General features: G+C 55.4%; 1 protein-coding gene across 1 annotated transcript in view; it reads right to left on the bottom strand.

Moving 5' to 3' along the window:
* Nucleotides 1-24,260, bottom strand: part of COL13A1 (collagen type XIII alpha 1 chain) — a 146,499-nt gene that overhangs the window by 14,600 nt on the left and 107,639 nt on the right. Inside the window, exons 19-35 of the mRNA XM_042908404.1 lie at nucleotides 24,206-24,238; nucleotides 23,450-23,476; nucleotides 20,885-20,938; nucleotides 19,978-20,064; nucleotides 18,320-18,373; nucleotides 17,143-17,187; nucleotides 16,697-16,762; nucleotides 15,505-15,528; nucleotides 13,689-13,751; nucleotides 12,586-12,630; nucleotides 12,059-12,211; nucleotides 11,344-11,442; nucleotides 9,822-9,866; nucleotides 7,280-7,321; nucleotides 6,338-6,364; nucleotides 5,333-5,413; nucleotides 1,810-1,845 (exon numbers count right to left, since the gene is read on the bottom strand). Of these exons, the coding sequence (XP_042764338.1) occupies nucleotides 1,810-1,845; nucleotides 5,333-5,413; nucleotides 6,338-6,364; nucleotides 7,280-7,321; nucleotides 9,822-9,866; nucleotides 11,344-11,442; nucleotides 12,059-12,211; nucleotides 12,586-12,630; nucleotides 13,689-13,751; nucleotides 15,505-15,528; nucleotides 16,697-16,762; nucleotides 17,143-17,187; nucleotides 18,320-18,373; nucleotides 19,978-20,064; nucleotides 20,885-20,938; nucleotides 23,450-23,476; nucleotides 24,206-24,238 (981 nt within the window). The remainder of the gene's footprint in view (nucleotides 1-1,809; nucleotides 1,846-5,332; nucleotides 5,414-6,337; nucleotides 6,365-7,279; nucleotides 7,322-9,821; nucleotides 9,867-11,343; nucleotides 11,443-12,058; nucleotides 12,212-12,585; nucleotides 12,631-13,688; nucleotides 13,752-15,504; nucleotides 15,529-16,696; nucleotides 16,763-17,142; nucleotides 17,188-18,319; nucleotides 18,374-19,977; nucleotides 20,065-20,884; nucleotides 20,939-23,449; nucleotides 23,477-24,205; nucleotides 24,239-24,260) is intronic.

Raw genomic sequence — 24,260 nt, 5'->3', positions numbered from 1 at the left:
GTCAAGCCTCTCAAGTCTGCGATATCGGAGACGTTTCTTGGGCTCTCTGAGGGTCCATTTTCCTCCCTGTGAAATGGGGATGATGATACGAGCATCTGCTTTTGAGGCCCCTGCCCATTAAAACAGTTGAATGTATGTCACGCATTCGGCACCAATAAATGTCAGTATTGGCTGGGCAGGGTTATTTGCCCCATAAAACTTTTCCTTTAAGGTTGTGATATTGATTTAATGAGGAAAAATAAAACCTGGGGCCCAAAGGGGACAGCATCTCTGAATTTGCACTGCTCCCCTGTCCGTCCAGGAAGAACGGAGCGCGTTGTGAGGACAGTTTTGCTTTCTCTGATTCCAGCCACAGATCATCCCCCTCGCCTGACGGGCCACCTGGGGAAGGTGCGCTGGGCGTGAGGAGGATGAAAAGGGAGGGACTGGGGAGGAGCGAAGCCGGAATGATGCCTGGAAAAGAGGTCTAGTCTCCGTATGGGAGCAGGTATAGTGTCGCCTCCGTAAACGCATGGTGGAGAGGGGCTCTGGAAGGGCCGTGGTCTCGGCTGAGCCACGTCACCGCCTCTGCTTGGCGAGGACACATGCACTAGGACGAGGCTCTGCGGCTCCTTCTCGAAGCTCTGGGCTCCCGCTGCACCAGCTGTGAGGTCCACCTCCAGGGCCCCGAGAAGGCCCAATGTTGCCTTTGTGCTTTTGACATCGGCCTGTACCCCAAGTGGATATCCTGCACCTCCACAAATGAAAGCCTGCAAACTCGCTTTCCCCTGAGGGCCATTCCAGCCAGCTCATTAGAACCTCGACTTCTAGGCAGACCATGCAGCCGTGGCCTCACAAGTGTCCCGCAAAGGCAGGGCGGGGACTCCCTGGCTGGAAGGGGCCGGGCGTACCCACAGCTCTGGTGACGGCTCCCGGGCAGGGAAGTTCAGCCTCCTGGCCCTCGGTGGTCAGTGATCCCTATACCCTGGGAAGGTGACAGGCTTCAGTGGGAAAGCCACTTCCCTAAAGACCTCCCGGGGTGCTCTGGGAGGGGCCTGGCAGGTGGAGAGGAGAGGAGAGACTCTTTTTCTGATGCTTCAGCTGTTTGTCACGAGAAGAAGGGCCAGGCGCTTTCTAGTCATGAGTAGTGATGCCTGTTTTCTGGAATCAGAAAAGAATGAAGAGGGGACCCGAATGTTCCTGACTTGCTCTGCATAAGCCCCCCGTTGAATCGCGGGGCCGCTGCGGCACCACAGGAAGTGGCTATAACATGCCTGCCGAACACTGAGCTGGGACCGTCCCATGTGATCCTAGATGCTACACCTGTCCTCACCCCAGTACACTCCACCAGGGGCTACACAGGACTAGGAAGCCCTTGTGGGCAGACAGGAGATGGACAGAGCTCACAGCATGAAGACAACACGGCATGACAGGCACATACAGACACTGTTGTGTTTGGTGGGCGTGAGTCAGGGTCCCGACCCCTGGGGCTGGGCTCCCAGGCCACACTCGGCCCTCCGCGAGAAACAGAGTCTATGCCGCTGGAGCAGACTTCCACCCCGTGCCCGGCAGTCAGGAAATTCAGATTTGAGGACCCTGGGTTCACACGATGGCCGGGGGAATTCAGATGAAGGCCATCCGTCTTTGGCCAAGAGACCCGAATAAGCGTTTCTGAACTGAGTGCAGACGGTACCTTTCTGGTGTTGGTGGTGGGATGAGGCATGACTCACGGGGAAAACGAGGCCACAGCGGGACAGGGACAGACGAGAGGGGTCACAGGCCGGGGGTGGGGTGGGGTGGGATGACGGGTGACGGAGAAGCGACACTCACCGGTGGCCCAGGCCTGCCGTCCAAACCTGAAGCTCCCTGGACGAAGGGAACAGTTTGACCAAGAAAAGGGGAGGGGAGGAACGGGAGGGAGAAAAAGGGACCGGGGAGGGAAGAGGTGAGTGAAGCAGTGACTCTGGACAGACACAAATGCTGGCAATCAAACAAAACGGGAGAAATAGGCTTGGGAGGACAGGTAATGGTATTCACACGGAAACCAACGAAAACGGACACTGGGTGCAGTGGGGCCGACCGCTGAGCAGGCCGGTGGAGATCCGTGCAGAAGGCCGTTCTGATCCTCAGCGCCCCCTGCTTCCCTCTCGCCTGTTATCCCCTCTCAGAAACCCCTCTCCCAGGGGCTTCCAGTGCCCCGGAGAAAGGGACGCAGAAAGAGAATTCGTGGGAAGGTGTCTGGAACCAGAGGTAGTGCATCCCTTCCCCAGGACCAGTCTCACTGCAGAGGGACAAGCCTGTGTGGACGGTGGGTTGTCTTCCCAGCGTCTTTTGCACAGCAGCTGAGACCGGGCCATGCTGGGGAACCCTGAGGAAATCAGTACTGAGTTGGGAACCTGGGGGAGAAGCCAGCCTGCTTCTGCTCCAGCGTTGGGGCTCGGATGTTAGTGCTAACGATGCCGGACCTTTCTCTGGCACTGCAGTTTGCAAAACTCAGCACGAACTCGATCCTTTCGTGTTGTCCCAAACAAGGGCCCTTTTATAGAAGAAGGCTTTGGGGGCAGCTGACTGAGACAAAGGTCTAAGGCCACGTACGCCCTGGAGTAAACTGGCTGGCGGGTGGGATGCTATTAAGACCACTTGCAATGCAGCATCCAGTGATATACGAGGGGGGAATAGGCTGGGAAGCTGCCCCTGAGACCCACCTAGAAAAACCAGGGGGGAATTTGTCTAACGACTCCAATGTGACAAACCACAGAGAAGGCAGTGGAGACACTCTGGCCCGGTAAGGACTGAGTTCTTAAAAACTACTTCCAGCAGTTCAGAAATGAGCCTAGGCCAGGGTGCCTGGGTGGCTCAGTTGGTTAAGTGTCCGACTTCCGCTCAGGTCATGATCTCGTGGTCCATGAGTTCGAGCCCCGGGTAGGGCTCTGGGGTGACAGCTCAGAGCCTGGAGCCCGCTTCGGATTCTGTGTCTTCCTCTCTCTCTGCCCCTCCCCCCACTTGTGCCCTGTCTCTCTCTCTCCCTCAAAAATAAATAAACATTTAAAACATTAAAAAAAAAAAAAAGAAAAAGAAATGCGCCTAGGCCTCAGGATTGTACGGTGGGGCGATGCCCCCCTGGGCAAGGAAGGGCAGGGGAAAGGGTGCTGGGTAGTAGGGTCCTCCGGGGACTTCCTTCTCAGTATTAGAATCACAAAAGTTCCAGGATGATCTTGACTCACAGCCTAGAAAGCTGTGGTTCTCAACCCCACTGCCACAGGAGAATTTCCTGGGGGAATATGTCAAATAATACAGATGCTTGGGTCCCACCCCACCCCAACTCAACCAGAGTCTCCAAGAATGAGGCTGGGAGTAATGGCATGTTTGGAAAGCTCCAGGCAACTCCAGTGTGTAGCCAGCCCTGAGAACCACTTCCGTAGGGCAAACAGGAGGAACTGAATAGGATGTCCTAGAGAAGCAGACTCCTACCATACAGCATACAATATTGTGGTGAAGCCAAAAATCAGAGCTTTCACTAAATATCCACACACTTTGTCTATGCAGCATTAATACTGAGTTATCTTGAGAGATCTGGAGCAGTGGACACAGACTGGAGGTTTTCAGGGCATATGTGGGCCACTGACATATTTTGCACAATCTGCAGAGTTGCAAGGAATTTTGACTTCACGTTAGAAAATGGGGAGATGTCATGTAAAATGCCAGATGTCCAGCTTCCTTTGAAAAATGAGACTATCCAGAATACTGGACCCTCATTCCCCCAAGGCAACAGTCAGCTGAACTGAGGAGGGACTGCTTTCCTTAAGAAGGGACCCATGGTCTCCAATGGGCCACAGTCCCCACTCCTCCCTATTGTCTCTCCGAAGTCCCCGTCTGTTGCCAGCTGTGAATATGCTTGCTCTGTTGTTTTCGTAAGCTAGCAAAAGTATTTCCCTGTGCCCGTTTCGCTATTGAAAGTTGACAGGTTGAAGGTAGACTGGCACTTTGTCTTTCCTCTGGCACTTTCTTTGTTTATGTGACCTGTTCAGTCTCTGTGCCGTTTGCATTTCAACCTCTGGCTCCAGTCCCCAGTGTTCACTAGGGTGTTGGGGCCATGAAGGCGGACAAGGAGAGATCTGTGGTTGAGCAGGGGCAGGAAGGCTCTTTAACAGTAAGGAGCATTTAACCATGCCGGACATAGCCTGAGACACAGGAAAATGTCTGTTCAAGTCATCAGTTTTCTTTCAGGTACATCAGCTCCTTAAATGGTCCTACATTTGATGCGCTAATGAGGGTGGAATCATACCTTTTGCTCTTGCTGTTTGGTTGCTGTGATTATATTAACCAGACCTTCGAGCCCTGCCAAGCTGGGGTAATTGGGTTTCTCTTTGTTGGAGAACAAAGCTGTTCTTTACGGCTTCCCAGGGTGGGAACTGGCCTTGTGCCTGGGACGGAGGAAGCCCCAGTGGCTGGAATGAGCCCCTTTTCGAGGCTGAGGCCTCAGTGAAGGAGCAGCCTCTGGCGTGGCCTGACCACTGACTTCACATATGCCATCAAGTGACCCTCTTTCTTCTCTGGGGCCATCAGTAAAATGAGGAGATGGACCGCGAATGACCACGCTAGCTCTAGAAAACCAAGCCACGAAGAGTGCCAGCCCCTCTGGGGTGTGAGGGAGGATGAAGCCCAGGGCTCCAGGGAGGGCGAGGCGGTGACAAGGCCACGAGCCCCCTGGAGTTTGGGACAAAAGATTCGCCCAGGCCGGGCCCCACGTCTGGAAATGTAGATGCCTCCCAAGCGGCCCCTCGCCCTGACCTGGGATCTGATCTCAGGGCAGGCTGCGACGGGAGATCTGAAAGGCCTTAGCCTGCTGGGACCAGAGAATCTGCCTCTGTACAGGCTTTTCTGCCGTGGCCAGTGCTTAAGAGCAGAGAGCGGGGGCTCTGCTCGGGTCTCAGTAGGAAAATAAGAGAGAGACGAAGACGTTTCACTGTCTCCTTGCCCCCAGGTCCTTCACGCTGGGCTCCCAGGAAGGCAGAGCTTTACTGCCTCTGAATCAGGCACATGTAGGCCAGAGGCTGTTCTCAGGCCACTTGTGGCTCTCCAGCTGGGTGCTCCTTGTGGGGGGGGGGGTGTCATATGTAGCTCTCTATTCCCCCCACACCCAGGCCAGGACCTGGCCCAGAGGGAGCCCTCGGTAAGGGAATTAGAGGCTATGACCTCGCCCGGGGTAGGAAAGCAAAACCACGCGGAGTTCGGGGATGCTCAGAGCTTGAGAACCTGCAGCAGTGTTCTCCTGGGGTCCCGTATACCACCCGGCCTCCTCAGGATCACCCAGCTGGGCTCCTCACGGTGCTGCTGGCTCTGAGATACTTACGGGTAATCCCAGCGGCCCTCGGTCTCCTTTCTCTCCCTGGACACCCTTCTCTCCTTTTGCTCCATCCAGTCCCGCTTCCCCCTGAAGGAAAGGGAGGGGGGAAGATCACAGATGGGCACGTCTCAGCCACCTCAGTGTTGCGTTCTGGGATCCTGGAGGGTGGGGTGGGTTGGGGAGATGAGGGCAGGTAGAGGATGAAGGAGGGAGGCGGTGGAGGTGGCTGGCCCAGGGATGGCAGGCTGGAGACTCCAGGAGTCCTTGAATTCCTAGCCTGACTCTCCCTCAGTTCGAGTCCTCAGTATGCCTGTGGTGACTGGGAGGTCCCCCTAAGAAAAGGGGGTGGAGTGGACACAAGCCCACAGGGCAATTCCAGGTGGGGCTTGGGCCTAAGTGACCACTTGTATAGCAGCAAAAGTGGGGCCCTCCAGACACTGGCAGGTGCCTGAAATGCCAGCATGGGAACCCCGAGGCTTGCAAACTAACTGGGACAAGAAATTGCCCAACAGTCCCCTGAAGTATACTGGGGCAGGAAGTAAGGGCCAGTAGGCCATCAGCGCCCAGCCCCTCTTACCCAGTTGGAATGCTTTTGAGCGGGGAGCCTGGGAGACCTCCAGGCTAGAGACCAGTGGGTTTGGACCCGGGGAGGGGGCCCACACTACACCCCTCTCTGTCTCCCACCCAAACTTCAGGGCGAGTGAAGGATCTGGGGTGGGTCACACGGAAAAGGATTTCATCATCTGCTAAGAATCTAACCTGTCACTCACTGGGTGGATTAATGGATGGGAAAATTCTAAATCCAAAGCCCGCCCAGTGTCAATGATGGATGTGAAAAGGACTGTAGGACTTCATTCTGTCCTGATTGTAGCCACTGGCTAGAGGGTCACGCGATTCCATTTAGGGAGGGGGTCAGCTGGGCCACCTGTCTCTGAAGGACTTTCTTCCTTTGCAGCCCTCACCCCTCGCCCCTTCCCCTGCTCCTGCACTTGTCACATGACCTCTTCTTACCTTTGGTCCAGGAACACCTTGGAGTCCCTGCATTTGGAAGCAAAACAGGGGTGTCTCAGAACTGCATTTCTGGTTAAGTCAAAAATACCTTGTCCACAAGTTGGACCACGAAAGAGCAAGGGCCTAGGGTCCCTGCCCAGGGGAAGCAGAGGGGATGCTAAGGGGGTTTGTGCTTGGGCCTCCCTGGGGCGGGGTCTGATCCAGGCTCCCCAGTCAGGGACTGACAGAGTCTCTCTGTAACCCCCACAGCTGACCTAGAGTCTCACGAAGGGAAGATTTGGAAAGAACACAGCGAAAGTGGAATAAATTAACATATGCAAAGTGTTTGGAGCAGTGTTTGGCACATAATAAGTCTCGAAAAATGTTGGCTACTCTCATCATTACTACTCCTACTTCTGCCAGTGACAATGGGTGACACAGTGCCCTGGGGACTGTGAACCCCACAGAGGAAAGACCAGCATCTGTTGGTTGAGGATGCTTGGGGACCTTATAAAGGCCTCATCTTATCACCTGTAACCATGGAAAAGCCGATCCACTGGGGCTGGTCTTAAATCACTGTCTCTATTAATCTAGTTCATTTTGCTGGCCAGATAGCAGAAAGAGAAAGCAGGAGAGCAGACGCCTGATGGCCAAGGGCAGAGCTTAGTGACAGAGGGACTCCTGCAGGGCTGTGGGACCAGACCCCAGGGCTGCCCGGCCACTCCACTGTTTTTGGGAAACCCGGCAACACCCAGGTTCCTTGGTGTCACTGAGGTGGTGCCTGTTTAGCAAGGGAAGGAAAAAGAGTAGGGAGGGGTTTGCGGTTGAGAAAATCCCACCCTGGGAGGAGGCCGTGACAGTGACCTGAGGCCTCTGAGGTTGACCCCAGTGACTGCTGCGGCGAGGGGATGTCAGGGGCCCGGTTAGAGTGGACTGAAACACTGACAAGCCCTCCAGACTTACCGGAGGTCCGGGAGGCCCCTCTGGCCCTGGGGGCCCAGGAACCTAGAATCCAAAGGGAGATGGTTAGCCCACCGCCTTTACGCTCCAAGTGGCCTCTCCTTCTGACATGGCTCAGGGTCCAGCTGGGGACTGACTGCAAAGCCAGAGGAAGACAGAACTGCCCAGCATGTAGTCTCCCAAAAGAAGGCTTAGAACAGGGCAGAAACTCACAGCAATTGATTAACCTGTACAATATTAAAAAAAAAAACAAAAACAAAAACCCAAACATTGCCAGGAAATGCTGTCAAAACGTCTAGACTTCCAGATTTTCTTGAAAAAAAAAAAAAAGAGAGAAAGAAAGAAAAAAAAAAACATCTGGCAGCACTAAGACTCTTGTTCATGCCTGGCAACAATTGCCTAGAGCTGAATAAGAGGTTTCCCCTCTGGGGCATGAGATCTTCCGACGACCCCAGTCCCCACCACCCCCTATTGTCTTTGACCTCGACCTTTACCTTCATTTGTTGCATGCCTGGTCCTTGCAGGCATTTGAATTTGAGATCTTTGGCTTCAAGGAGCAGAGACTGGTTATGTGGAATGGGGGCGACGCTGAGCAGTTTTGGAAAAATGTCCCTCAAGTCTCCTCGGGTCTGTAACAGAGACCGCTGGTCTCTGCTTCCCTTGAAGACACAGTGAGGTAGAACAGATTCACACTGGGCAGGGAAGGGGGAGGGACCCAGGGGGTCTCTCTCTCTCTGTGGAGGATGCTGTTCATTGCAGATTCTGTTTCTGATCAGGATGGACATCCATTTGCCCACAGTCAGTCACCCAGGAGGCAAGGGGAAGTCCTGCCTGCTCCTTTCTGAGCTGCTCACCCCATTTCAACTTTGAAGCTCTTCTCGCCTTCCCAGAGTTAGAATCCCATGGAGTGTGGCCAGGGTGTGACCTCTCTGCCAGGCCATCAGAGAGGAGCTCCCTACACCGGGCAGAACTGGTACCTCTAATGTCTCTTGGATCTGTGGACTTCTCGGCTCAACCTCTGGAAACTCGATTTTCTTTTGTGAAAAAGTTTACTGCTTTTTTTCTTATTATAAATAAGTAGTTCATGTATCCTAATTGTGGTCGAAGCTACCCAAACCTATGTATTGAATAAAATTCACGAACTATACAGACGTCGATTTCACCGTATGATAATTTGGAAAATAAAATAATTAATAACAGACCCATTAAAATATTTTGTAAATTACAAGGGATTGAAAGAATGAAAAAGAATAAACATCTGAATACTAATATTTTGCTTTATTTCCTTCCACGCTTTTTTGATGCGGCGTAAAATGTATTTGAATACGTCCGTACTTAATGATGATTATCATTAATTATATATATATGATTATATATATACATGATACATATACATGATATATATATATAATTTATGATGATTATCATAAATTATATCTATATGTATAATTTGATTCTCTGCTGGTTTTTCATTTAAGTAGAACAAATTTTTCTATGTTTTGAGTACGTTCCCCACAAGCGTCCTTTTCATGGCGACTGCACGGCACGTAATGAGTTCCTCCCCAGCTGGGGCTCGGAACAGTGCTTGGCACAAACATTCTCAAACATGGGGACCCTTATTACCAGTAGTATTATCAACCGTAAGTTATTGAATCATTTCCTTCTTGTTAGAAATGTAGCCTGTTTCCAATTTGTACTTTAAATACTTCTGGAAGGAACATTTCTATGTGTGGTGCTTTTCCCGCATTTCGGAGCATTCCGTTAGGAGACCATGCACGTCCACCTCGGTAACCATATCATATCATCAGGTTTGTCTCCCTAAGTGAGGCTGGGCCTTGGTGACACTGAACGTGACCGGGGGCAGGGGACCTCTCTGGGGGCTGGGAAGCCTTGGTGGTCTCTTCCTTGGCTCTGTCTGGGTGGCCTTGGCCCACCCACCAAACGTCCTCTCCCTCACATACCACTGAGCTCTGCTGCTTTCCTGGCTCTTTCCCTGAGCCTACAAATAGGCCGGAATCCCTCTCATCTTGTGAGAACCTGACTTCCATCCTGAGCTCCTCTCCACTGTTGTGTCCTCCTCCCTTCACCAGACATCTCTCGGAGAATAACGCGTCTCTCTGGAAAGCCCGGCTTCCGGAGCTTCGAGGCAAACTCCTACAAAGTCTTCAAGACCCTGCTCAAATGGCCCATCTTCTAGGATGCTCACCTAACTCCTTGAGCTGCTAACCATTGTATGCTTGCTGCTGGGACTGTTGGCTGCATAGAGACGGCTCTGTTTCTTTTCCTACCTCCAGACTCTAGCACCGGGAACGAAGCATGGCGGGTGCTCTGTGAACACCAAGGGGGAGACCGTGAACCGGGGCTCTGAGGCCGAGCCTCTATGTTCAGTGAATGTTCAGCTTCTTCCTCGGTCCCTGTGTCGGGCAGTTGTGGGTTTCTTTCTAGAGCACAGGAACCCTGGAGGGGCTGTGGTGTGATGAGACCTCTGTCAACCACCCCCCCCCCCCACCCCAATGACACAGAAAGTAGGGCAGGTACAACCTACCTCCACTCCTGGGTCTCCCTTCTCCCCGGGCTCTCCTTTCTCCCCCTGTGGGCACAAAACACCACGGTGTGGATGCCGGCCCTCAGGGAAGGCTGGCACAGGAATACCTTCAAATGTGTGACAAACCAACCAGCACTAGACTAGGCCTAGGTGTGACCGGGGGACATCTCGGAGGCTGAGGAGGCAGTCAGCCTGATGGATGATGCCCCGGCAAGGGCCCTGAGATCGCGGTCTTCAAGACTCTGCGGTCCCATGGGGCGCCTGGGTGGCTCAGTCGGTCGAGGGTCGGACTTGGACTCAGGTCACGATCTCACGGTCTGTGGGTTCGAGCCCCACGTTGGGATTCTCTGCCCCTCCCCTGCTCATGCTCTGTCCCTCAAAACTAAACATCAAGAAAAAAAAAAGACTCTGTGGTTCCATCCCACGGGAGGAGAGGCCGATACTGTGCGTGGATCCTGCCGTGCACAGACCCTACAGTGACCGGAAACCTGTTTCTAACCAACAGAATATGGCACCTGGCAAAGGTGATGGGATGTCCCTCCTGTGGTTATGTTACAAGTTCACGGTACAAACTATAACATACACATGTTAAGGTTATGTTAGAAATATGTTACACACACACACACACACACAGCTCTGTTGGAAGCAGGCACTGAGAGACTCCTGCCGGCCCTGACCTTGAAGAAGCAAGCTGCTCTAATGTGAACTGTCTGTCACGGGGAACAGCCCGCACTGGCAGCCTGGAGTAGCTGAGGGACGCGGCCCTACTATGGCAAGGCACATGGTCCTACTATGGCATGGACCATGCCAACAGCAGCGAGCTTGGATGAGGACCTGGGTGAGAACAGAGACCAATAGCCTGACCGCAGCCTCGTGAGGCCCCGGGCAGAAGACCCGGTGGCCTAAAACGCCTGACCCACAGACACTCTGAGGTCACAGGCGCGTGCTGTCTTAAGCGGCTGAACTTGTGATTTGCAACGCAGCTGCAGAAATGAATACAGCTCTGGGAACAGAGCAAGGGCCCGTGGTGGGAGGGCGACGAGGAAGCTCCCACACCACATCCAGGAGCAGGTCCCCCGCTCCACTCTGGAGGGGACACGTCAGGAGGCCATCTGGGTGGGGCAGCCCCAGTTAGTGGCTCCCGAGGGACTCCTGCGCTGGGTCAGAGGTGGGGCGGGTTGACCTCTGAGGTTCTTTATACTTCTAAGAGGAGAATTCTGAGTCTAAGATTCTAGCGCCTTTGAACCAGGCTGGTGCCTGAAGGCAGGGGCCGCCGTGCCGTGAGCGGAAGAAGGGGGAACCACTGTTCACACTCCAGTCAGTACCCTGCACGGAGTAGCTGCTCATCAAGAGAACATGCCCGCCCCCCACTGAGGCCAGCCAGGCGGGCGGGGGTTAATGCAGCATCGTTATAGCACCGGGCATCCGCTGGGCTGGTGACCACAGCGAGGGCGCCCCTGCTCGCATGCCCTCGTCCACAGCTGCCTGCTGACAACCTTGATACCCTGCCCTCTCGCCTTACTGTAAATCCCGGGAGCCCGATCGGGCCAGGCAATCCTGTTGTTCCGGGTCTCCCTTGGCCACCTGGTTCTCCTTTCTCCCCAGTTGGGCCGTCTAGACCCTACAGATCGACAAAGATTTCTGTTAGTCAAGAACAAGGTCATCAAGTGGGCCTCTGCGACCAACCGTGGCATGCACACATGGCTCCCTTCCTCCAAGGGCAGGTGTCTAGGATGGTGCCCATTTCACAGATAAAAACCACTGAGGCCCAGAGAAGACTCCCAGGTCAAGTCGGCAGCCTGGCTGGACTGGGTACGGTCCTTTCTTTGTACCTGCAGCCTCTCCGGGGTGTCAGGCTTCCGCATACTTTCCAAAGAGGCACATTTACACCTACGACTTCATCGCCTTCCCAACAACCCAGTGAAGGGTCCAGGGGAAGCATTCTTATCCCCATTTTAGAGATGACAGAACAGGTTCTGCAAGGCTCAGCAACTTTCCCCAGGACACAGGAGATGACAGAACAGGACCAGTTCTCCTGAGATAGGAAACTGGCCTTCATAAAAGAAAAGGGTGGGGGGGCTTGAAGGGAAACACAGCTGAGTCTCCTGCCCCCACTTCCTGGCTGCAGGTCTCTGGCCCAGGCTGCAGTGGGGACCCTGAGAAAGCCATGCTGGGGTGGCACACTGTGCAAGCATACACGCGTCACAGGGTAGGGTCCCGGCCGGCCCAGCACTCACCGGTGGGCCTGCTTGCCCCGTCTCCCCTTTCTCCCCCTTTTCTCCCGGGCTCCCCACGTGTCCGTCTTCACCCTTCATTCCTGTGGGCCCAGCCTTTCCTGGGGGGCCTTGGGGACCGGGAGGGCCCATGTCGCCTGGTTTGCCTCGAGGTCCCTTTAGAAAATATCAGCAATACTTATTTATATACACTAATGGAGAAAAGAGAGAGAGAGAGAGAACAGGAAAGAACGGGAGGTCCAAAGGATGTGGCTCTTCAGTGCTTGACTGGCCCAGGCGAAGAGCCTGTCCACTTTCCCTGGGAATTCTAGAAACTTCCAGCCCAGCCCAGCCTGGTCTTCCTGGCTCCTCTGGGGCCGGCAATGTGGGGCTCAGGCTTGCGTAGGGTTGGCCCCCACCTCCCCTACTCTCTTCCCCACAAGGCTCACACCTGGGCTTCTTCCAGAGCCTTCTGTCCCCCCTCCCGGTCCCCCTGCCAGCCCAGGTCAAGGTCCATCTTCGGAGGCTTGTCTGGGAGTGTCTGTTCTTACCTTTTCCCCATCGTGTCCTGGAGGGCCTGGAAGTCCAATCTCCCCCTGTGGCCAGAACAACTAAAGGTCACTCTCAGAGCAGAGACGAATGATAACTGTCATTTATGGGGCGCTTCCCATGTGCCAGGGTCCCCCGGAGGTATGTACTTGCACTGACTCCATTTCCAGGTGAGGACCCCAGGGCAGAGGTGTGTGCCCAAGGCCTGCGGTCTGTGCAGAATGGAGCTAGGTCCGAGTCCGGGCCTCCTGGCCCCACAGGCCACATTTTGGCCACAACCTTGCGTGCTGCCACTGAGGGCCCTGGGTACTCCCTGGGGGGCTGTTGTCTCCCAGTGCCCCCCAACCCAGCCCTCCTGTCCCGCCTGCCCCAGGGGGAGCTCCCTGTATCTTCACGTCAACCCAAGCCTCTTCTTTAGGTCAAGGAGGGAGATAAAGGAGGCCTGGTCTCTGTCTTTGAGGCCAGTAAACAACGAGCCACGTCTCCAAGGCAAAATGAGGCTATGAGGGGAGCAGAGAGGAAAGGGCAGTGAATTCTGCCTGGTAGATCAGGGAAGACTTCAAGGAGGAGGTGGCCTTTGAGTTGGGCTCACACTATGAGGAGTGGGAAAGGTAGGGGAAGAGGGGAAGGAGCTTCAGGGCAGGGGCCCTCATGAGCAGAGGACAGAGGGGCAAACGTGCAGGGTCTTCTGAGAAAATCACAAGGGTGAGGCAGAATATAAAAGAGCAAAGGCAGGGAGTGAGGGAGGAGGGAGATCGGGGAGGAGCTTAAGTGCCACGTCGCCTGATGGGTAGGTTGGGGGTCCCCACATGGTTTTGCCTGGAGCATGGCTTGTCTAGACCCAGGCTCCACCACACCAAAGGAGCCTGTGGATTACAGGAGCCCAAGTCAGGCAGCAGAGCCGAGGTGGCCGGTGTGGGGGTGGCTGCGATGTGGGCAAGGTAGGGCCTGGGGCGCCTGGGAGCAGCGGGAGGAGTCACAGGCCAAGTTGCCATGGTGGCTCTGCAGGGAACACTAGAGGGTCACCCATTGGCTTCCGCACTCAGGGACACACGCGGTACCTCTGCGGGGCCCGCCCCCCCCCCCTTGTCAAGACAAGTGTTACCTTCTGGCCTGGGATCCCCGGGGCTCCGGGTGGGCCGATTTGCCCGGGAAGACCAGGGGGCCCCTAGGAAAGAAAAGAAAGACCCGTGGAGGAACTTTCCAACCAAGGAGGCGTGGCCTGTTGCCAGAGGGGTGTGTGTGGAGGCTGGTTTCCGGAGATCAATCATTTTCAAACATTTCATCCTTTTTGCAAAGGAAACAGTATGGGGTTCCCACTGTGTAAGGCAGATGAGCCCTGAGTGCGTCTGGGTTAGAGTGATGCTCCCCCTCCCTACCGACCTAGAGCCACGCCTAACAGCCTCTTCCTCTTCTCCCTCTGAACACCCCTGGGGGCTCCTGGGCTCCAAGAACATGATCCTGACCTCTCCTGACGGGGACTTAAAAATGCCTCCAGGAAACAGTCCAAATAGCCATCAGCAGGTGAAGGTCTGCGACAGCCCATACAATGAAATATTACTTAGCAGTAAAAAATGAAGCAGGCACTGGTTCCTGCCAGGCCACCGATGAAACCCAGACACATTATGCTGAGTAAAAGAAGCCAGACACAGACGAGAATACAGTGTGATTCCATTCAAATGACACTCCAAGAAAGGCAAGTGTAATCTACTGTGACAGAAAGCAGATCCGTGGTGCCCCGGGGCTGAGGGTCGGTGTGGGATTGACGCCTGAGGCACATAAAAGAACTTTCTGGAGTGACTGGGGTGGAGGATACGTGGGTATGTGCATTCGTCAAAGCTTATCCAACTTTACCCAAAAGTGGGTACGTTTTATTGTGTGTAACTTATACTTTGAGGTTGATTTTAAAAGAACCAAGAATTCCATGAAAGTTCAGCTCCGAATACTACTTCAAATAATATATTTTAATGTTCCCAAACGAAGCTCATCGATTCCAGAATCGTGTGATGTTAATACCCACCTCCGGGGTCAGGGGATGCCGTGCCTGGTGCTTGATTCTGGATCTGTACACCCCCTAAGCCTTCTGGGGCACGTGGCCGTGAAAAATAGTAAGTGAAATGAAATCCCAACAGTTTGAGAACTTTGTGATCTCCTTTCTTCTCTCCACATGGAACTTAAACCTCGGGGTGGTTGTGTTAACCATAAATATTCACCACAAAAATGCACAGGCCTGTCACTGGTAGGTGCACAAGTAAAACCTGGGCTTGGAATTCTCTGGCTTTCTGAGTGCAGAAAATGAAATTGATTCCTAGGGAAGGTGAAAATGCGGAGGTTGAGTTGCTACTGATTTTTTAGGGTTATGGATTTTATTGGCTGAAGGTTGAGGAAAACGAGAAGCCTATAAAAGCATCTTCCTTGGGGCACCTGGGTGGCTCAGTCGGTTAAGTGTCGGACTCTTGATCTCGGCTCAGGTCATGATCTCACGGTTCGTAAGATCGAGCCCCGAGTCGGGCTCTGCACTGACCGTGTGGAGCCTGCTTGGGATTCTCTCTCCCTCTCTCTCTGCCCCTCCCCTGCTCACACACTCTCTCTCTCTCTCTCTCTCTCTCTCTCTCTCTCTCTCTCAAAATAAATAAACTTAAAAAAGAGCAGCCTCTTCTCTACCTCCATCTCCTTGACACAGCTTTATGGAGAAGCATAGGAACACGCTGTCCAGAGGACAACTGGGACCCTGGGTGGGGGAGGCTCCTGAGACCCCCCTGCTCGGGCTCCCCTCACCCTCTGCCCCAGCACTTCACGGTCAGTCCAAACCCAGATGCCTAGCACCTGCTTTCTGGAAGCTACACCTCAAGTCCTTGCCCTCCCCTGGCCCCCAGCCTCCAGCCCCCAGCCCTGCACCCAACAGAAAGGGGAAGACTTACCATCAAGGCCAGCGTTCGGATCTCCTGAAAACCAAAGCCATGCAATCAGTTGAAGAACAACTCCAGAGCCATCTGGAGGCACCCCTTGGCCCAGGCAACGTGGGAGCTGGGCCTCCCCTTAGGAGCACAGTAGGGGTAGGCCCTGCTGGTGGGCTCCGTGCTTCCCAACCCACACCACCCCACCTCTCGCACTGGGCAGACAAGTCGCTACGCCTCACCAAATGCTGCTCTGAGGCTCTCCCACAACGAACTCAGTCAAGTCCCGAAATGGACCGCAGACTTCCCTTCACTTTGCCAAAGCAGGAGGGCACAACACATCTCTTATTCTCTCTAATCACCGACTGGGACTCTCCCTTGTTCTTTCCTCTTCCCCCAGAGCCCAGATTTCCAGCCTCCGACGTACTTCCTCATAAACAAGGGAGCCGCTCAAGATACGGAACCGTATAGGAAGATATGGAGCCACTCAAGAAATCAGAGGGACAGCGTTGGCGTGAAATCAGGATTATACACCTTCCAGATGGATTCACAGAGGTACTTTCTTTTGAGCGGTGGTTCTCAACCCCGGGGATGAGGTTTGGCCCCCAGGGGACTTTTGGGAATGTCTGGAGACATATTTTGGTTGTCACAACTGGGGGAGGGGTGCTAGCGGCATCTAGTGGTTAATCACCCTACAACATGCAGGGCACCCCTCCCCCACAACTCCCAACGAGCATGCTCTAGCCATTCATGGCGATACCCTGCTTCAAAGGGTGGGTACCATATGAACTTGAAACGTGATTAAATAGGCACGCAAAGGAGATATGTTTCAGAAAGACAGATTCTACCATGTGAAAGGGCTATTGAAGAAACGGGGCTCCAGAACCCTGGATAGGTCAACATCCCACAGGGTGCCAGGATGCTCCAGCTACGGCTCTCAGTTCCCCAGAGCCAGGATAACCCGCCAGCCGGGCCACACCAAGGGCTGGGCCTCCCGGCTGCCAAACGAGGGAGGTGCATTTTCCCGGAGGCTGCAGGCAGAGGCCAAGGGAGACAGAGCAAGGGGGCCTCTCTTCTGGAAGCTCTGCCCATTAGCCTGGCCTCAAGGACACTAACTGGGGTGCTGGAGCGCTCCCTCATCAAGGCCGTGGTGCAGAGCCTTGGAGGCCCCCGGGGCATCTCCAGATCTCTAGAGTCTGGGTTAGCCCCCACTCACCTGGAGAGCCTCGTTGATGTTCCCATTATAGTCCACCATTTCTTTGCCTGGTTCCCCCTTGCTGCCCTGCAAGACAAACGTGGTCTCACCCCCCGGCCCGGGGCCCAGCAACCGCTGCCCGCTGTTAGACGGGATTGTCCCCAACACGGGTGATGCCTGGCTGCGCCCGGGTGGACCTAGAGCAGCAGGATGGGGAGCCTGTCAGTGGGTTCCCAACACTGAGGCAGGGTGCCCAGAGGTTCCACGACGAACACAGAAGACTCCGTGTGACAGCTGGGGACTAGCCAGGCCTGGAGAAGACCGAGTCCAGTCACGGCTGCGGTCGCGAACCTCCTGCCACAATCTTTCCCTCCCTCCCCGTCAAGACCCAGAGTCCAGCCACCTCGTGCCGTGAGCCCAGGGAAGTGAGATGTCGCACTGGGACTCTGGGCGAGAGACGCACGTACCTTGGGGCCAGCCGGTCCCTGTTCTCCGGCTGCTCCGGGCTCACCCTGTCGTATGACAAAGTTGGAGTGAGACGCAGTCAGGGCTGGGTACGAGAGAACCTGATGTCCCCAGAGGGCCGGGAGGCTCATCTCAGCTCAGGCCAAGAGGCTGCAAACGTCCCTGTGCGTTAAAGTGCCGGCTCTACCCCTCCAGGAAGCGTCTCCACCCGAAGGCCCTCTTCTGTGCCTCCCAGCGCCTCTGGGCTCCGCTGCTTTTCACTGGAAGGACATTCTTTCTGTCCTGTGTTAGTGGTTAGGGACTCCACCTGTCTGCCTGGCCACCTCTCCCCAGCCCCTAAGTCAGCCACCTCCTTGGGTGCAGGGACCAGGCCCTTTGCTCCGCTGTATTTCCAGTCAGCTCAAGGAGCAAGAGCTCAGTAACTTTTTGCCAATGGCCTGGGTGGTCGTAATTGCCACGGAAGGACCGTGGGTTCTTCCAGAGGCCTGAGTGTGAAAGCCCCAAACTGCAGGATGGAAAAAGGGAGTTCAGCGTAAGGGGAGCACTCAACCTCCCTGGTGGGTGGGGTGGGGGTTGCTCCTGCTGGAAAGAGGACAGAGCTATCGGGGAAGAAATGAAAACAAACCACACTTCTAACTGTTCTGGGACAACGTTAACATTCAAGACAAATTTCAAAAGTCAAGATAGAAAGTAAAGATAAAGGGACAACAGTCCCTTTAATAGAACTCAGCTCCTCGTGACCCTGCAGTGGGCCAGCTCATGGAGCGTCGAGTCACTGCCACCTGCAGGTAACCTGACCCTTACGCCCCTGTCCCCACAGCATTTCAGTTGCTGAGCACCTGTGAGGGATGGGGCAGCACCGACCTGACCCTCCCACAGGAAGGAGCCGGAGAGGAGTGGGAGCCCCACCTTTACCAGCGGTGTGGAAGCTCACAGAAGCAGAGGCTCTGGGAGGCTCCCTGGCCCAAGCGTGCACCCCCGAGCCAGCCTTTGCATGACTGCTGACTTGGGGGAAGGCTCTCCCCAGCCTACAGGAGTGATGGCCCCAGGAGCCACGGCCCATCAGCCTTGTGCCCTGGGGGTCCAGCTGTGGGAATGGCCGCCATGATTCTTTCTCTCTCTGAGCTGGGGCCTGAGCTCCCAAGCTGCCCCTTGTCTCGGAACTGGGGGCCTCTGTACCTTGTCTCCTTGCCGTCCTGGGGGGCCGGCCTGGCCATCAACACCAGCTTCTCCCTGGGGAAGAGGAGAGTCACGGGCTGAGGGTGTGCAGGGCAGTTCGGCCGGCTGCCTAAGGGGCCACACGAGGGCCTTGCTGTTGATGTTCTGGGTGTTGAGTGTCTTCGGATCTCCGTCAGTGTCTGCACTGGCTTCTGCTAACTCACCTCCTTCTACTTATCTGACTCCCACCCAGCCAGCCTGGGTCTCACCTCCTCCTGGCAGCCTTCCCTGCCTACTCCCTTCCTCCTCTGAGTCCAGCACGGCTTTCTGGGGTCCATACCGCCCTGCCGGGCCCTCCTCATTTCTTGATTAACACACACAGGCCAGTTCTGTGGCAGCCCCCATGTGTGGACTGCCGGCTGCCCCTGGCTGCAGGGGGCCAGGTCACTTTGGAACCCGGGACACTTGGAAAGGCACAACTCCTCAGGTCCTGCCTGGGAGACAGAGGGGACCGAGAAGGCCCAGGGCATGTAGGGAGGGGCGCCAGGAGGTCTAGGAGGGGAGGTGCAGAGAGAGATGGGAGGAGGCCCACTGCACGTACTTCCCCTAGTCAACATTTTGCCTGGACTTGGAAGGAGGACATAGGTTTGGGAGCAGCCTTCTATCTTTCCTCCTTTTTGTCCCAGGATGCAGGGATAGTCCCCAGCCATCCTTAACCCCAGGTCAAGACCCAAGACATGCCAGGTATCCACTCCTTGAGGGGTCGGTGGGACAGATTGGGACAGACTCCAGCCCCGGGGATCCCAGAGCCCAGGTGGCAGGGCCACCTTTGGCAAAGCTGGTGATCATGACAGGGCACGAGCCACAGTCAGGTGGGCATGTGGGGGTGGGCCCGAGACCCTTTCTGCCACTTCATCTCACCTGTCTATGGGCTTCCTTCTGCCCCCAACCCCCTACACTATATCCGTGTGAATTGTGGGTTTGTTTCTCCTGCTAGACTGTGAGCAAGTGGAGGGCAGATTCTCTGCAGCCTTGCAGCCCAGGTGGGGCCCTGCTCACAGCCACCCCTTGACAAACGTTGGTAGGATGAATGTGTGTGTTGTCTGAAATCGTGTCATGAGTCCTTTCCTTACAGGCCAAGAGAAAGAACGTCCCCATGTCCCTATGCTACTGGCATAAACCAAGTAGCACAAAAGGCACCTGCTTTGGGAAACCCAAATCTTACCGTTGCGTTTCCACCCAGTGCCAGGAAGGTGAGGGCTGTCCCATTTGCAGATGACCCCACTGCTGCTCCCCAGCCCCTTTCCCCCACCCAATGTGCCAGCACCCGGTGGTGGAGCCCGGCTGATCCCTGATCTTGACTTATTCTGAGCCTGGGTGAGGGGCCTTTCTGTCTGTCCTAAGGTTCTGTAGCCATCGGTTCCTGACTCAGTTATATCATAGCCATTTGGATCAAGGGGACCATCTATCCGCCCTCTTGACTGTTTCCCTTGCATGGTCAGTCACCACTTAGAATCAGGCCCTCGGTCCAAATTGCCTTTGTAGAATCCACTGGAAAACCAACACATCTGGAGCATGAGAGAGGGCAAGGTGTTCAGGACAGAGTCCCCAAGAATGGGCTGAAGATAAAGGCCACAGACAGCATCCCCCTTGAGTGCTGATCCCACAGGGAAACTCACCTTTGGGCCTGGGGGCCCAGGTAGCCCTGGGGGGCCGGGCTCCCCTCTGCCCCCTCCAAAGGAGTTGCCAGCGTCGCCTTTTTCTCCCTGGGGGTGGAAGGGTGGGAGGATGGGAGGTAAGTTAACCATCACTGGGTCCGTCTAGCTCTGGAAGGAGGTGGCTGATCCCTGTCTTTCCCCCCTCGTGGTTCCACGGGGTGGAGATAGCAGACCACCCCTCGGTCCAGGCCGGGCCCAGAGGCCCTCAGAAGCCTGGCCTCGTCTTATGGGCCGTAGGATGTGAGCAGACAATGGAGCCAGCTACAGAAGGGGAACAGGTAGGGAGCTAAAACAGGAGACCCATTGTAACTTGGGTCTAGACTCTCAGAGTGTGTCCATGGACACTTCCTTCAGCGGGTGGGGAATATTTGGCATGTGAAAAAGGAGTCTGGTGGCCAAAGGATGTCAGGAAAGGCAGAGTGAAATGGAGCAGGGCAGGCTCCTTCCCTGCAGGGTGCTCTGAGGCCCTGATGGGCTAGGGTGCCTTGTGCCATCCCAAGGGGCCTGTCTTATGCAGCTCTCCCCAAACGTATTTGACCTCTAGTCTTTTGTTTTGTTTTAAATGGACCGTCTGATGGATCTCATGTACTAGGGCGCGCATTTTCAGAGCTGGTGCAAAGAGATCTGACAAGGTCATAGCTACTGGTCTTTGCATATGGGCGTTGTTTTGTTTTGTTTTGTTTTGTTTTGTTTTACCAATCAGGGGCTCCCACGTGGTACCCCACACAATAATCTAGCTGCGTTGCAGCTGCTTTCCCCCAATCTGGGAGGGACACCTCCCGTGCCGGGGCCCGTGTGAATGGTCAGGTGCGGGTGAACACCAAGGCCTTTACACGGAGCCCACCATTCAGAGCTTGCCAACACCCACCTTCTGCCCCAGGAGGCCGAGCAGCCCGGGGGAGCCTGCAGCCCCCTTTTCGCCCTGTGGAGGAAATGCAGACAATGCAGGGTTAGGAACGGCTTCTCCAGGACAACCGGGAAGGCACCGGCCCCACCAGCATGGAGCTGAGGCTTTCTCTGTCCTGCTTCCCTCCCCCTCTGGGGGCCATTTCCTGAAAGACTCCATTTCCTGCCAGACCCCCATCTGCACCTGACTCCTCCCTTGGGCCACTTCATACTGGTGACGGCCTGCCTCCCTGGTCTCCTGTTCCCATACGGGCTGGGCCCTCATCATTCACGAAGCGACAGGGACCAAGAGCACTTAGCCCCTTTTGGGGTCTCCTGGGGACAGGTGAACGGTTTAGAAGGCCGGGAGTCGGGGAAGCTCTTTAAAGTACTCTGCTCTTTTCATTTTTTAAAACGTCCAGCATTCAGAGCTCCCTGGTCTCTGCCTCCCTCCTCCCTGCCTCCAGGGAAGACAAAAACCATCTAACCATATTTTGAGAAGTTTGCTTCCTGTTATGGGTTGACTCGCGTCCTCCCCCAATTCGTATGTTGACGTTCCAACTGCCAGTATCTCAGAACGTGACCCTCTTGGGAAATAGTGTCATCAGAGATGCAATTAGCCAAGCTAGGAGAGTCATACTGGAGTGAGGTGGGGCCCCTAATCCATACGACTGGTGTCCTCGCAAGAGGGGAAGTTTGGACACGGACATGCATACAGGAAGAACACCATGTCAGGATAAGGCAGAGACCGGGGTGATAATTCTTCACGCCAGGGAACACCAAGGCTGCCGGCAAACCAACAGAAAGGAGGGAGGGACAGAGCAGACCCTCCTTCACGACCTGCAGAAGCAGTGAGCCCTGCTGACTCCTCGATCTCAGACTTCCGGGCTGCAGCACTGCGGGACCGTGACTTTCTGTGGTTTGAGCCACATAGTCTGTGGTCCTTTGTCAGGGCGGCTCTAGTAGACTAACACCCCTCGCTAAGCATCTTCTTCCGCCACGAAGAGCTATTCCCATGACACGCATCACAGGGCCCTGCTCTCGCTGCGCAGGTGAAGCGGCACCGTGGCAATGCGGGACCCCTCGCGGCCTGAGTGACAGAGCCAGGTCGGGCCCCCCCGTGTCCACCGAAGCTCCGCCTTCTACACCATGGAGACGGCACTTTGCGCCCACAGAGTGTCTCCTACGGGGAGAGCACCCCCAAAAGAACCCCTGCAGGCCAGCGCTAGAGGGCGCGTTCTCCACAGCCCGGTGGCTGCTGGTTCTCCTAGGTAATAATACACACTGAGGGCCCCGGGGGTCATAATTTGCCAGATGTCTCGATGATTTTTGCCACTGGAGCCACAGAAGATACTGCACCAAGTTTTCAGGTGGCCTCCCCTTGCCACCTGACCGTGCATAGAAGCTGAGTGACAAAATAGCCTGAAGCTGCTCCAGGGAGGAGAGGAATGCCGGGTAAGGGCCCACGTGCTGGGAGGGAAGGGAGTCCTGGGGCCCCAGCAGGCCCTGCTTTGCCTGGCCGTGCCTGGGATGTGCCTTAACTGGGGTCTGCCCTGCCACAGGCCGAGTCTGAAGGGAAATGATACAGATGCTGCCCCACGAGGTCCTGGGGGATGGAAGGGGGGGGAAGGCCTTCCTTCTGCTGGTCTTTCCTCCTGGGTCACCAACACTTTCAAGGAGGGAGGGTGTGTTCCCGAGTGCAGGATTTCTGAAGCTTTGCCGGGCCATCCCGGCACTCCCTCTTTCTGGGGACACATGCACCCCCCTCCCCCCCCCCCCAGCACACCGCAGGCAGCACACCAGCCATGGGGGTGGGGCAGGGAGTGGGAGACCAGCAGAGGCCAGGATGAAGGGGACACACACTCAAAGACACAATATCCTACCCTCTGCCCCCTCTTCCCCGGCAAACCTGGGGGCCCTGGCTTCCCTGCTGCTCCTGGGTCTCCCTTTGGGGTAAGAAGAGAAAGTCACTGATAAGAGGATGGGGGTGGTGAGGGGTATGGTGGACAGTGATCATAAACCAGTGTTTCCAGAATACTAGTCCCATAAGATGTTCCTCTTAAAAAAAAGGATGATCTAGTCAAAAGAAAGTTTGGAAAATGCTGCACCAGAAATTACAGTTTTAGAGCTTCCCAACACATATACGGCATCTTAAAGGTTCTGAGAAGGCCTGCAGTAAAGCAACCTGTGAAATAGTTTTTACGTCTGTATTTCCCAAACATATGTGACCATGGAAGCTTTTTTCATGTTACGTCTCTTACGGTCCCAGACAAGAGAGACAGAGCCCTGTAGGCACAGGGGACAATAGTTATTGCCTGCTGGAGCTGGTGTGTAGGCAAGCTATCCGAGCTTCCCAGACCAGAATGCAGGGAGTGGGAGGCAATCCTGACCAGCAGGCCCCTCCTGGGTGGGCCGTCCTCCACTCAGCCAGGTCCCCAGCTCCGGGTCAGCCTCAGGGGGACCAGGAGCATAACAACAGCAGCCACTGTCACCTCCACCCCATGCTTGATGCTCCGTGCAGCCCAGAACATTCCCTCTGTATCAGTACCTTGGCTCCTGGGGTCCCCGGCTCACCCTGTGTGGAAAAAAAAAAGAAGACTCAGGTAAAGAGATGAGGGAGAGAGAGAGAGAGTGAGCAAGCTAGTGTAGGAGCCATTAAGCAAAGGTACTCATGGGGTAGGTGAAGCATCTGGCCAGCCCACGGCTTTCCTCTGCCTAGGCCTCTGGTCCCAGGCCAAAGGAGGCCTCCCGGACGATTCCGTACCCTTCCCCTCGGTGGGGATGTGGCAATGTGAATGCCAGCGAGGCACCCCAGGTGGAGGGAGGGGAAGGAACGGGCGTTGGCTTTGGACAAGGTGCCCCCTGTGAGTGGACCTGCCGGGAGATCCACACTTGTGCTTCGGGGGTCCGCAACCATCTGCCTACCAACCCAACGGGCGGCTCGGGTGGGGTTCGGGAGAAGGTCTCCTGTTCCCTGCTCTGAAGCTTGGCAAGCACACAGCTGCTGAATTCTGAGGGTCGAAGGAAAGCGCCGGGTTCCCTTGCACGCCGGCAGGGGGGTGAGACCTTTAGTTGAGGCTGGTAAACCTTCGCTACTTACTTTGCAAGGCTTAGTTAAGCCTCTCTTGCTCAAGTTGTGCATAAGGGCCTAAATGTGGCCTTAAGAGAAGTGTTTCTGAATCCTGTCTGCCCCCTCCTTGGTCCAGCGGCCAGCCCACTGAGTCCCTGAAGGCCCGATTCTGTCTTCCTCTCTCCTTTCCCCCCATCCTGCCCCTTGTGTGTTGAGCGACAACGTTCCACCCACCTTCATCCCCGCCACGGTGATTCCGGGAGCCCCCTGGCAGAGAGAAGAGAAGGCA

This window comes from Panthera leo, chromosome D2 (genome assembly GCF_018350215.1).
Source record: "Panthera leo isolate Ple1 chromosome D2, P.leo_Ple1_pat1.1, whole genome shotgun sequence".
NCBI lineage: Eukaryota > Metazoa > Chordata > Mammalia > Carnivora > Felidae > Panthera > Panthera leo.
The sequence above is the reverse complement of the archived record's forward strand: the minus strand, read 5'-3'. Positions and strand labels throughout refer to the sequence as shown.